Source organism: Clytia hemisphaerica, unplaced genomic scaffold (assembly GCF_902728285.1).
Source record: "Clytia hemisphaerica strain Z4C2 unplaced genomic scaffold, Clytia hemisphaerica genome assembly, whole genome shotgun sequence".
Classification (NCBI taxonomy): Eukaryota; Metazoa; Cnidaria; class Hydrozoa; order Leptothecata; family Clytiidae; genus Clytia; species Clytia hemisphaerica.
Window position 1 is genome coordinate 88,052 of NW_027104135.1, and position 13,818 is coordinate 101,869.

General features: G+C 36.2%; 3 protein-coding genes across 3 annotated transcripts; 2 read left to right on the top strand and 1 right to left on the bottom strand.

The window, feature by feature from the left end:
• The first annotated feature begins 430 nt into the window (after positions 1-430).
• Positions 431-1,174, top strand: LOC136813667 (UPF0739 protein C1orf74 homolog). The gene has a single exon (XM_067070168.1). The coding sequence runs from the start codon at positions 431-433 to the stop codon at positions 1,172-1,174; it is 744 nt and encodes a 247-aa protein (XP_066926269.1).
• A 322-nt stretch (positions 1,175-1,496) lies between these two features.
• On the top strand, positions 1,497-13,584 carry LOC136813673 (cytochrome c oxidase assembly protein COX18, mitochondrial-like). Its single transcript, XM_067070171.1, has 8 exons — positions 1,497-1,585; positions 2,045-2,179; positions 3,260-3,403; positions 4,263-4,352; positions 4,814-4,955; positions 9,664-9,815; positions 11,643-11,750; positions 12,625-13,584. Exons 1-8 carry the CDS (start codon positions 1,523-1,525, stop codon positions 12,814-12,816), a joined length of 1,026 nt encoding a protein of 341 aa, XP_066926272.1. The 5' UTR covers positions 1,497-1,522; the 3' UTR covers positions 12,817-13,584.
• On the bottom strand, positions 5,343-10,549 carry LOC136813672 (transcriptional regulator ATRX homolog). Its single transcript, XM_067070170.1, has 3 exons — positions 10,432-10,549; positions 7,448-8,750; positions 5,343-6,619 (listed from the first exon to the last, which is right to left on the bottom strand). Exons 2-3 carry the CDS (start codon positions 8,739-8,741, stop codon positions 5,685-5,687), a joined length of 2,229 nt encoding a protein of 742 aa, XP_066926271.1. The 5' UTR covers positions 8,742-8,750; positions 10,432-10,549; the 3' UTR covers positions 5,343-5,684.
• Positions 13,585-13,818: the final 234 nt, after the last annotated feature.

A 13,818-nucleotide genomic window follows, 5' to 3' on the forward strand; every position in this document is an offset into this window, starting at 1 on the left:
AGTACAAATGTCTACGTTTGTTTCCTAAGTTGGATCGTTGTCATTTACAATCGGTATTAATGTTTTCTGGCTGGAAAATTCTTTTTAACTTTTAATCTGATGTATACTTGATGGGTCAGAGTCCATTTTAGACTTTAAAACAAAATAGCTTATTATTTCGCTGGACTCACTTGGCAAAGAAAATGTTTTAAAATTTTGTTTTGAAATTGAGTGTGGCCACCAGCACAATAAAGTGTTTTGATTGCCAAATTCTTATCATTATTTTTTTGGTTGGAAATTTTAAACTTTCTTTCAAATTCTCAGCCCTGACCATGCTATTCGTTTTGCCATCAATATATAAATAAAGAAATCATAGCCTAGATCTCCAGGCTAAAAAAGAGAGGATATGAATAATTTGATGACTGCTGAGATACCAAATAAGGCAAATAGAATGATAAGAAAACATTGGGCCAGAATTTCTGTAGAAATTTACGCAGTGGATTGTGGTTTGAAGCCAGCATGGTTAAATGATTTTTTATCTGTTGATGTCAGAGAATTTGTGGAGCTACTGGATTGGATGCATTGCAACGGGTATATCAAAAATAAACTTCAGGCTATTCAAATATCTTCAGACGTTCTTGTGGTAAAGATGAATGACTTTCCAAAACGTATTGGGAATGCTCTAGAATGTTTAAAAAGTTACAATAAGATGTTTTCAACTCCAGTATTTATTTTTGCTGGAGCAACACAGCCTCTTGAAATGAATCAAACAAATGAGACAACGATCAACAGATGTGTAAACAAGCTAAATGGGATTATTGCAGAATTAAAATCATACCTTGAAAATCTTACAAAAGAACAATATTTTAATATTGACCCTAAAGAATTTACACCAACAGTTTTTGGAATAGCTTTGGGCTATCCAGTTATCTATATTCAACCGACAACAGATTCTCCACAAACATTAGATCTCAATGTTACAACTTTCACTTTCAATTTCACAGTTCAAGAACAAGACAATATGAGCAACTTTGTATGCTATTCATTCAGCTATCCATCATCCATGGAATTATCAGATACTCAAATGAAGTTTATAGAACATTGGAAATGTGATGTGATTAATACATGTGTTGTTCAGGGAATTAACTACAATCTGGAATTATCAACGAAACAAAATATTCATGTTATTCTATGACAAATAACTTGATGACTTTTAATTTTACTGGATTTTATATTAGACCTGATCATTCATAGAATATTGTATTGTATCATAATCCAAACAAAGACTACACATTTTTTATAAGCTACTCCAATTTTCCGGTCAGGGCTTGGGTTGTTTGGCATTCTAGATTTTGAAAAAAATTGTCAAGTAAACAGATCATAAAAACCTCTTTATGAGAATTTTAACTTATATAATATATGTTCCACTTTTTCTGGACACATTGTATGTTCTAAAGACGAAAGCTAGTATAATACACACTATACTCACTCTCAATATTTTACTTCTTGGAAATTAGGTATAAATGTACTAAATACATTAAAGATGAGGCTGTTATTGGCAAGAACTGGTTGGTTATCCTCTACAATCAAATACACTTCACCTAAGGTTTGTATTAATTTCTGTTTTCCCTAAGGCTCTGCAATCTACAAAAAATGGCTTTTGCATATTCAGCCTAGCAGAATAGAAATGGAAGATATTTCCTTCTCCTGTTCCTTTGCCAGTGTGTAAGATCAAGCTGTAAAATCAGTCTGAGTCCTGAAATACTACGTGAAATTAGAATATAATCCTGAAAAGGATCAAGAACATTGGGTTTTTCATGATATGTACCACTGGAGAGTCTTCTGAGAACTTTTGAAATTTTCCACCCAATATGTCACTTAAACAATAGAAAAAGTGACGTATTGGGTGGAACAAAAACAGAAAAGTTGCATAATTTTGTGAAGTCATTGCAGTGGTGCATATCATGAATACCATAAAAATACGGAGAGAATGACACTGGGAACTAAGATTTGAGCAGACCATGTGAATGTTTTTTTTCAAACCTTCCTTGTTAACTTGTTACAGGCTTTAGCTTGTCATGGTCACTTCATCTCACCACACGACAAAGGAGGAGTATCAATGCATTGTCACCAACCAAGAAGAATGTCGTCGTATTATACTTTCCCTCTATTTACTTCTACTCAAACAATTTTGGAGAATGTAAGGAAAATGATTTTTATGTCAAAAAGTTCTTTCTTGTCAGCAAGTCTTTTTACCCTTCGAGCATCTTTCTATTTTTTTACTAGGGGAAGCATCTTTGGGCCTCGCAGCCCCCCTTAAAATCTCAAGATTAACAAGTGCCATGGCCTTAGTCACATGAGCGGGTGGTATTTTCTAGACCGGTCTGTTTTTTACCTAAAATGCTCACTTTCAGCATAACCCCTCGTCCGATTTTACAATCACTAGATACAGTATCCTAAGGCTGTTTAGGCAAAAAAAGGGAAATATACCAAAAGGTGGCAAAGACTTTACACTCTGCCCCAAAAATACATGTCGAGTGGAGTTGGCTCGCAAAATTAGAGCAAAAAAATGAAAGTGAAAAAAAGTTAGAGGGGGTCCTATTTTCAGTATTTTCAAAGAATGATGAAGTCATGAGGTGGCGTCAAAGATGCCAATTTCTATTTGGTGCACACTTGCAAAATTTCAAGTCGATTGGATAAATATTTCAAAAAAATAACAAAGAAGATGTTCGAAGGGTGAAAGCAATCAACAGCTAACTAAAACTTTCCTTTTGATCATAGTGTCCTGGTAGGTTCCCCCTCCTTGATATTGAAAAAAATTGCCTTTGCAATTTTTTAGCCCCCCTCCCTTGAAATTTTTTCCCGTGTTAGTACTTTTTTGCTGCTCCTATTCACTTTATCTTCGTAAATGAAATGAAAACTTCCACAGAATGAAATGAATGAGTTCCTTTATGTAGAGAATAAAAAGTTAATGATGTAACAATCAAACCGTTAACTATGTCGCGTGGCAAAAGAAGAAAATAAAATTTCCCACAGACTTTTTCTGCCCCCTTACCTTTTTGAAGCAAATTTTTCTACCCCCTCCCCCCTTACCTTTTTGAAGCAAATTTTTTAACCCCGTCCCTTTTGCTTCCCCTGGATTTTCTTAAACAATTCCCCTACCCTTTTCCAATTTTCTTCCAAAAAAGCCCTTCCTTTTAATAGGGGGGGGGGGAGATTTAACCTGTTCGGATTAAAAGTCATTAACGACTTTTCAAATGATCTTTTTCTATTATTTTAGATTCATTTATATTCTGGTTTTCCATGGTGGGCAACTATAGCTTGCACTACCATTTTGCTTCGAACTGCTATTACGTTACCACTAGCAATCAAGCAAAACAAAATGACAGCCAAGATGGAGCTATTGAAACCTTTGCTAAAAGAGGTATGGATGCAGTAATTAATTTTTATGAATTAAGACCTTTCAATGAATGGCATTTCTTTTAAATGTTTAGGAAAAACTCTTTTAATGTAAATGTGCGGACTCTCGAAAGTCTACTCGAGAATTAAGCAAGTTGATATTAGTAATACGTTTTTTTCGTAATTTAATCGAAAAGATTTGTTTACTATACGCTTGGTGTACTATTCCAAGACAAGATATGCTGCTATGCTGTCATTATGGTTTAGCAAAATGAATTAAAAGTCAAATTGTGCAAACTGTTGGTTGTACAAAAAGATGGAAATTAATACCCTTCCAATTCACGCATTCACGTAAGTGAAAAAGCCCATTTGAACGCATTCACGCAAACCGCTGGGGGCCCTTCTATCTAATGGCAATTCACTGACTGTACGCTCTGTTAAGGAGAAAGAAAAAACACAAAAAACATGACATATTGTATGTAAGATTTTATGAAATATCGTTACTAAAATTTCTCGTATCCTAGCCCAAAAAAAGGACAGAGGACGAAGACTCTTTGGCTATCTGGAATTCTGAGTTTCGTTGTAATTTCGTTGCTATTGCAACAATGACTTTTTAAGCTCATTAGGCTTGATCAGAAATAATCCCTACCCCTCCCACCCCCCACCCTGTTGAGGATATCGGACATCCAGGGGGTTCGATGCTATCTGGATAACCAGGTGGCAGGACCTTAAATTAGATATCCAGGGGTTGTTTATTTTTAAGTTAGACATCCAGGGGACTGTGGAACTCAAAAAATGAATATCCTAAAACAGAGGGTTACGGAAAGTCTAATGGATTACACCTGATTACACCTAAAGGCAATTCAGATTTCTCTGGTTAACAGGTAACGGACGCAGTCAGGTACAACATTATCACAAGAGGGCAACGCGATGGAAAAGGGAAAACACAGATCCAAGCAGAACTTTTCAAAGAGGTTTGTTTCAAGTATTCATATCGATACAAAAATGATCACTAACATCTTTGAAAAAGAGCGGAACCAATGCAAGGGATGAAAGCTTAATAAAAAACTGAGAACAAATTTTCGCGGGAACAAATTAAATTCCGCGAAACACAAGTATTTTCATGATTAAAAGAATCACCTATAAAATTGGTCTTTTTAGGGCAAAATAGGACATATTTTAAATAAAAAATCCTCTCAACCGCGAAATTAAATTCTGCGAAACTTTCGAATTTTGAGTTGTGAACCGCGAAATTGAATTCCGGGAAAATTTCTTCCCTTAAGGTAAATCATCGGAGGTCTTCTAGTTTGTTTTTTTTTGGCAGAAGAATTATCTTGGAAACGGAAGAGAGGAGCGAAGTCTAACCATGCTTAAGGAGGTCTTAATTCTTCGCACTACCAAAATCATAAGAATCCTTGTTTTTATTTTTTCATAGCTTCGCTCTTACACCAAAGACTTTTACCAACGAAATGGTATCAACACCTGGAAATTGTTTATGTTACCATGGATACAGCTACCATTATGGATCACCATATCGTTCGCTCTGAGAAATATCTCCGGATGGATTCCAAACACCGGTGTGTTTACAATGTTTTTATCAAAGTGGAATGTTTCAAAGTCGGATAAAGCCCTGTACAGCCTCCCCAAAAGTTCATAAAGAAGGGGAGAGGGGTAAAAATGGCTTACGAAGGGTGGTAAACAACATATAAAGGAAGAGGACTTTTGAAAGAAAATTGCAAACACGGCTTCTTATTTCCTCTAAATGTCGCATAGGGTAACATTTAGTTAAATTTAGTTTTATTGGAATTTAAAAAAATGAGTAGGATCCCTTTTAGGAAAAGAGGGAACTGGGTTTTGCGCGAGCCTAAAAGGTACCCTTCTTCTTACACCTTGAATAAATCCACTCACGTAGTTACGAAAGTCGAAGTTTTCCCCTTCTATAGGCTTTTTTCACATCAGGTATATTAAATTTCATTTTTGAAAATTCTTTCGATTTTAAGCAACATATAAACAATTACATAGCTAATTCATAATAGATATTATTCTGTTGTAATAGGATGACCAATTGGGCTTTTTCAGAAAAAGATTTTACCCCCACTGTTGAGGATATTGACTTTTGGAAGTATCGAACCCCCAGGATATCCTACTTTATTAGTAAAGACCCCCTGGATATCCACTCGTAAAAATATGCTTACCCCCTGAATATCCGCTCCCTTGTAGATATTTAACCCCCTGGATATCCGATATCCTCAACAGGGGGGTGCACGGACTATTTTTGGAAAAGCCCATTTTAAGAGAAGCCAATCTTAATATTGGTTTCGTTGACCAATAGAATATTTGTGATCGCTTTCCTCCCTCTCTTTACGAATAGTTTGTAGAGGGTTAGGTTGTAATAATTTGTGTCTCCAAAACTCTTTCAATTCATCTTTTGTTTTCTGTATATCCTGACCATTTGAGGTTTCAATATGCTGCTGTTCTGATTTTTGTAAAATATTGTCTTGATTTAGTCTCGGATTTCGCTCGCCCATCTGTTTATTTATACTTTGAACTTTTGAGACATTTTGATCTGCTAAAATGCTACTTTTAGGTGCTGCAATCCGTAATAGATTCTGCCCATTTTTGCCAGTGTTCGGAAAGCTAGACTGTTGCTGTGAGCCCGTGTCAACATATAAAGGTTTCATATACCTTAAGGGAAAGTCGTTTGTATTTTGTAAACCGTTTGCTTGTTGTTCTAGTGCTTTGTTTTGTGGATTTTCCAGAATAGATCTCGTTGTTAAGGTATCTATATCTTTGTTTGTATCTGTTGTCAAGCGCATATAATTTGTATTTGGGATGTTTGTATTTTGCAGAACGGTTTCACCTGTTGAATTTGAGTTGCTGAAAGTGAAACTATATTCCGTTGTAGGTTCTGTAGAATCAAGTAGTCTACCAGAGTGCCCGTGATCTTTCAGTTCTGTATTTTTCGGTAAGCCGGTGTACCCGAATTTTGTGTGTTTGTCCGAGAGTATGTGCGAGTCTGTAAACGACTGGGTATTTATTGGAACAGGGGCTGTGGAAGGGTCAGTCTGCATTTCATTCATTTTCATGTATTTTCCCACCACACTGCTCATGAGGGATTGGATCTTGTCTTCAGCTTGCGATTGAACACGTTGTAAGTTTTGTTCGTGCGTTTGCCAGTAAGTGACATATTTCGTTTGAATGTCATTCAAAATACTTTGTATCTCGTCCCGAAAAGAAGTTCCTAGTGAGCAAATAAAGAAGGCTTGTTTATATTATCGAAATCTTTCTCTGGTCTTTATTCCACACAAACTGTGGCTATTATAAAGTGTAGTGTTTTCACTTTATCTGACGATTCTCAATAGTTCTCAAGAAGACGCAAAGATCTTACGCAGTGTCAAATCTACTTATTCAGACATCCGGGGGAAATATTTAGGCAAGATTGGTGTGCAAGCTTTCAAGGTCCCTTTTTACACTCTCGAAAACCTGTCACAAGTGTACAAAAACTATGAAACAGCAGTTGAGACTCAAAATAACGAAGAAAAAAATCGCGCTTTCAAAGGGTCATAAATTCTCGTAATTTGGACTCAATTTGAAAATTCTAGTTGGTTATTGGGAAAAAAGTCTCCCAAAGGGACGTAAAGAGGATTAAAAAAAGAGATGCAGAATTCTCTGACAGGGTCTATTATCGAACTTTGGCTCGGGCATACCTCGCAAACCCATTACTTTTCCCTGGGGGCAGACATCTATCAAAATGCTGATGGTGTTTATAAGATAACTATACCACCAGTTCACCAGACAATTTGTCAGAATCGAAGAATGTTTAGGTGGTCATTCGTTGGAAGCACTTTAAGTCCTTTAAGTTCTCTTATTTCTTAAAGTGGAGCATGATGTTTGTAGTGTGTTACTAATACTCTTTGGGATCAACATTTAAAATCAACATTTAGAAGTATACAAACCCAGATGGCACACAACGTTGTTTCAACGTTTATCTAACGTTCACAACGTCCATATAACGTTAGATGAACGTTAAAACAACGCTGTGTCAGCTGGGAAAGTTATGTGAGCTTACCTTTTTCAGAAACATGGATGCCAGTGGCGATTGAATTCAATCGTTCTTTGATTCTCAACTCAGTCGTGAGGTGTTCTTCTTCTTTTAATCGTAACCCAGCCACTTGTTTCGAAAGTGCTTCAATCTGTGACATGAATTCCTTTCGTTCGTCTCTCAAAGTTTCCGTCTCTTTCAAAAGATCCTTGACTCGTTTGAACAACACTCTGATCAACTTCCCACGGATGGTAGATTGTTTACCTTCGATTTTCTCGTCTTCCGCCCGACCGCCCTCTATTGGCGTTTCACTAGGGGCGGATCCTCTCCTTTTGTTAGACACATCGTCATTTCTTGTTCTCCTTCCTTTCGTCTCTTCGCGATAAAAATAATCATACAGCTCCCCAATATTGACAACTTTTTCATTATCTGCTGAATCAGCTTTCCTGTCATTAGCGCATGCGCTAATATTTGTTCTTGTCTGATCAACTTCTGAATCAGAATGATACTTCCTTGCGTCTTCGTATCTGTCATACTTGTCTCTCCGTTCTTTTGTCTTTTTCGAACATGTTTTCCTATGAGATTTTTCGTCCGCTCTCCTCCTTGATTGTTTATTCCTGCTCTCCACCGTTTGGTTTTCACTAACACTCCTATGGAACACTCGCTCTCCTTCTTTCACACCATCTGATTTCAGACGTTCCTTCCTGCGTTCCTTTTTATCCTCTTTCACGTCACTTTCCTGGAGCGCGGACGATCTCCTCCTCTGATGATATTTTGACTCTTCATCGTCCTTCTCGTTTCGGTCTCTCCTTCGAAGGGATTTACTACAGCCACTTCTCATTTCGCTCTCACAAACACTCTCGTAATCCGCATCCTCGACTCGCGGTTTCCGTTTCAAACGGACGTCTTTCGATCTTTCGGAACCTGATCTACAGGATTTTACTTTTTCACCATTTGTTGATTCGTTTTGTTTTCCTTTCCCTCCTTGCGAACTTTTCTTCCTCGTTTCATTCCTCTTCTCATTGCTGCATATCTTCTCTTCCAAAACTTCATTCTTTTCATTCCCATGTCTTGATTTATTATCACACTCCGTTTCTGCGCTATGTCTTTTGTCTTTCTTGTCGCGTTGCTTTTTCTTCTCTTTATGATATTCAATCACTTCATCATCCCGATATCGAATCCGTTTTTCTGTCGGTTTATTTTCGGAGTCGAAACATTGCTCGTGATATTTCTTCGGTTTTCGAAGCTCGTTTTGCTCTTTTTCAGTTGGTCTTGTTTTTGGTTTTGTCCCGTTACCACTTTTTCTTTGTTGTTTTTCCATATTCGTTCACTAAAATTTAGAAAGGGTGATTATTAATGAAATAACTGTCTTGCTTATTCAAATCAATATATCTTATCGGAGTTTATGATTTTTCTAAAAAAGCGATGCATTGTGGGATTGTTTAGGGAGTATTACAATAGAATTCCCTCGAGGAATTCCTAAGAGATTTCTATTATAATACTCCCGGAACAATCCCACAATGCATTGCTTTTTTTAGAAAAATCATAAACTCCGATAAAATCAATTCTCAATAAGCCCTTTCCGTAACTGAGAAACTACATTGTTTAATCATATAGCCCTGAAATAGGATTTTAGCAAGTCTTACTTCACTTGCGGTGAAGCCGATCCAGCGCAACTTGGTTGCTGAAGACCCGTGATTGACCTTTTCATTGTTGAAGTGCTAAGTGGTACTCTGAGAATGGGTAGAGAGCTGTTACTGTATAGAGGGCTTGATGAGGTACGGCACCTCTAGGAATGGAGCCCATGCCACTCACTCAAGTTCGCTCGAGCGACACATTAGCGAGTTTATGTATTTGCACTTTTGAGGACGGTAAAGTGACTGAAGGGATTTGGAAAACCCGCACTTCTGACCCGTAAAATCGAGGATTGTAAAAGTGCTGATTTACCATCGTCCTCAGTCAGTCAGGATGTAGACAAATTAGAACCTTACCGTCTCCGTCACAGAAAAACACGGTATTGATTAGACCAACCATATAATGAGGTGCTGATAAATCCGTCACGGGCATTCAAAAACATAATACAACATGAGTACGCTTTATCTCCAGAACATGCAATATCTTAGAAAATCGTACCAAAGTAATTAAAATTTGTCGAACATTTGTCCTCTTCAAACCCGAAATGATAAAACACTTAAAGTATAATTTGGTGATATAACTCATAAGGTATTTATCCTCTTTTTTAGGTGTCGAAAGCGAAGCAATAGATTCGACGTTGTACGTGCCAGCTGCTGGAGTTGAAATAGAAGGCTTGTTATGGTTTTCAAATTTGTCAGTAGCAGACCCTTACTATGTGTTACCCTGTGTTTTATTGTTGACAAACCTTATCAATATTGAGGTAGGTTTTTGTTATCATGAAGATTGAAGAATATATACTAAGAATATATACTAAGAATATCAATGAAATTAGGCAATTAGAACATTTTGACAATGATCATCAAGGCTCAAAATATACGCAAAAATGCACATTCAATTTTTTTTACTTCAGGTTTGTGTTACATGTTAACTTTAGGTTAAATTGTATTCTAACCTTAAAATACCGTATGAATATTTTTAGGATGATTTTTCCCTAAAGCTTAAGAATATCCATATGATGAAATGGAAAAACACCATTCTTATGAAAAAAACATGCATGCTAGCAGAATCTAAAGGCTCGAGGACACGAGAAGTTTTTTTCGCGTTGGTGTAATGCAACATGTTCCACGGTGGTTTTTCCATTTCATCATGGATCTGGATAATTTTAACCTTTCGGGAAAAATGATCCTAAAATATTCTTACCTGTTCTTACAGTATTTTTAGGTTGAGATATAGTTTAACCTAGATTTAACACATTTTTTTTGCTAAGTTCTTTTCTCCTGCGAAAGAGGAGGTAATATTAAATCATTCCATTTTCTGAGCTATTACTGTTAGATTCATTTGTGAGACATTCCTTGCCCAGAAAGTAATTTTCTTACCTTGCCAAAAATCTTTATATAAACAGACCATTCATTTTACCGAGATAAAATTGACAGCTTAAATTAATTTTTATGTTTTACTATATTCCAAATTTTCAACAAAACAAAACACGATAAAGTGTTCGAATGTTTTTGTTTCGGTAGTTTTCGAATATAGCAGAAGAACTTTCCATCGAATCAGGGGGTAAAATAATCAATATTTTTGATAGAATACTTTCTCCAGGACTATGTATCAGCCAATCAAGATGCAGAAAAATTTCAATGTAAAATCGTATTAATCGATATCGCAAAAATAAAATTTAACCCAAAAGTGCATCTTTTTTATTTCACGAAGAACATAAACCCAACGTAACTGTTAACCCCCTGGTTTATTAATTTACTCATTTTGAGCACAATATTAAGCGTAACCTCAATTTTTAATGTTTTGGTTAAACATATCAAACAAAGTGAACAGAACTAAATTGAATTTGATTTGCTTCAGAGGTTCCAGACGTATCAATTATAACACGCCCAACTTGTTTGAGACTTGCTCCCATTATTATTATCCCAAATTTGATTTTCTTAAGATTTTGAGCCAAATAACCTAAGACTTCTTTTTTATTAGCTTGGGTTTAATGGCCTTCACTTTAAAAAAAATTCAAATTGAAATTGTACTCTTCATGCATCAAATATCAATATCAAAGAGACTGCAATTTTCGCAATTAAAAAATCATATTTAACATTATTTCAATTTGGCAAAAAACCTGGAAATCTAGAAATGTCAGTGCATATGAGTCAGGATAGGATAGGCTCAACAAATAAAAATTTTGGGTTGGTGATCAAAGTATATCAATATTAAAATCATAAAATGTTAAATTATTAACTATCTCGCAAATTTAATCGCGAACATTTTTTTAACAGTAAAGTTCAGGTCAATTAACGTAAGTTAAGAATTGTAACAGAGGTTATGCTTACAGCTAGTATTCATTGATATTGTTCTGAAAAGCTGAACTAAATCCGGTACATACAGTTCCGGTCCCGAATTTAACCCTCTAAAGCTTCGCATCATGGAATACACTTTTTCGACCGTAGTCGCGCGGTCAGGCGCGTGCCAATTTATTATTTAATTTACCGCCCTAAACTCGATCCAATCCTTTTTTACACTTTTTTTATTGTCTTTAGGTACGAAAAAACTTTGAACTCCAACATCTCGATCTTCTCATATTTTTCAGTTGAACACATTCCGACAACAAACACCATCAACAATGTCCAGACTTTTGACCAACACTTTCCGTGGTTTAACCTGCTTAGTTTTCTTGGTCTCCACTCAAGTACCTTCGGTGAGTCAATAGTTATAGACGTCCGTTTACCGAGAAGCCTGGGCTCGATAAATAGCATGAAAATACAGTCGGCGACGATCTCTCTCATACGACTAGTTAGTTAGTCTTAACATGAATCATACCAGGTATGATTTTACCAGATATGTACTTCTAATACCTCGATACTCAACTTTTTCCATTGACTTTTGAAACTTTTTTTCATATTTTAATCCTAACGACAACACTGGCTGGAATTGTTCTAACCCTTTGCATATGATAGTATTGGGATTAATTCTTTCAATTTTGTCAATTTCGACTTTATGTTCACGAATAATTTAACAAAATTTACACTTCGTGAAACCCATATTTATAAACTTCACATTCAAGCACTGACCTGATTTTAAAATCTTGGCGTGAGGTATATCCGCCATCTTTGATCGGAGTTTTTACAAATTCAGCTAATCGTAGCAATACTTAATACTAAGATGTTATCCGTTATAATAAGTGATGGTCCACATTGTGCAGTGGTATTGAATCTCGCGCATTATTGTTAGACAATTTATAAACTATTTTCAAGGTCAGTCAAGGTCAGTCAAGTAGGGGGGGGGGCTCTCTTTCTCCTTGGATTTTTCCATTTACCCTTGATCCATCTCTTAAACGCTGATCATCAAGCTGAGAGACATCGAGTACCATTTTTGTACTAAGTACGAAGTCTTTGGTAAGACCCGACCGGGAATTGAACCTATGAGCTTGTGCACTGTAGCCGGATGCTCTATCAATGCACTACGGTCAATAAAGATCAGTGGATATATGGAGAAAGATTTCGGTATATTTTTCGCAAAAGTGTTTAAAAAAATCTGAAGACTCCAGCGATTATCTATTTTTTGTATTGTAGGCTATGTCACTATATTGGGCTACATCCAGTTCTTATGGTCTGCTACAAAATATTGTTATGAAGTTCCCTCGTGTTCGAAGACATCTTAACATTCCGAAAACGCCTTCGGAACAAGAGAAACCGATTCAGTTTATCAGGGAGCAGATGGGTGTACGTGTGCAAAGATTCCTCGAGTTACAGAAAAAATCTTGAAAGGTTGGAGATTGGACAACGCGATAATTCGGCGTGAGGGGACATATTTTTCTTGAAAAACTTGAGGACCCTATTATTCTTTCTCTTCTTGATTGTTGCTAAGGTGACGAAATGATTTCCACAAATGATTAAAAGTTGATGGGTTAAGCCATGAATGATTTATGGCCACATTCCCTGTCTACCCTGTCATATTCCCTTAAGGCCAAGGGAAGATATTGTAAGATCCTCAGCTATGAGCACAAGGAAACAATATACAAATCATTTATAGACGCGAACTTTCAACTTAATGATCAATCGCTGGAATGAACGGAAATCAGGCGGGTCGTGATAGATAATGTGGAGGTTCTCTAAGATTCAAGCTGAGCCAAGTTTAAAGCTAAAACAGTGAAGTAGAATCTATCACCATGCTTCCTTTACATCATGGCTGGGAGCGATTGAGATATGAATAATAGACTATGTAATAGACAATAATCGCCAGTTATCAAGCTGGAGTGTGCTTGATGTTTTATCGAAAATGATCTTCTAGAGATGATTCAACATCAATTACATACGTGTGTGTAACCTTAGAAGACTTTATGGTTTTTACACTAGTGTTTATTCAGACATTCGAGGAGACAATTCATGTGGTTTGGCCTGTGATACTGTTACACCAAGCGGGCTACATACCTATAATAATTATGTAGCGATGAATTTTTCGACAGAATATTTTCATCTTAAAGATTGTAAAAATGAATTTAAATGTTGGCTAACTGTATTTTTATCATTGAATACTGAATATTGCTTTCTCCTTCCTTTTAGATTGCCTTAGAAATTGTATAAGTTGCGTTCATTTGTTACGAAATTTATTAAACACATAAACCAGCTTCACGTCACACTACAAGAAACGGTCTGACCGTACGTTACAAAAATATCTCGAGTTTTATGAGCTTCTAAATCACTCTCAAAATATTACTTAACTACAACCACAACGAGAGTTTCAGGGACCACACCCTTATTGTGTTG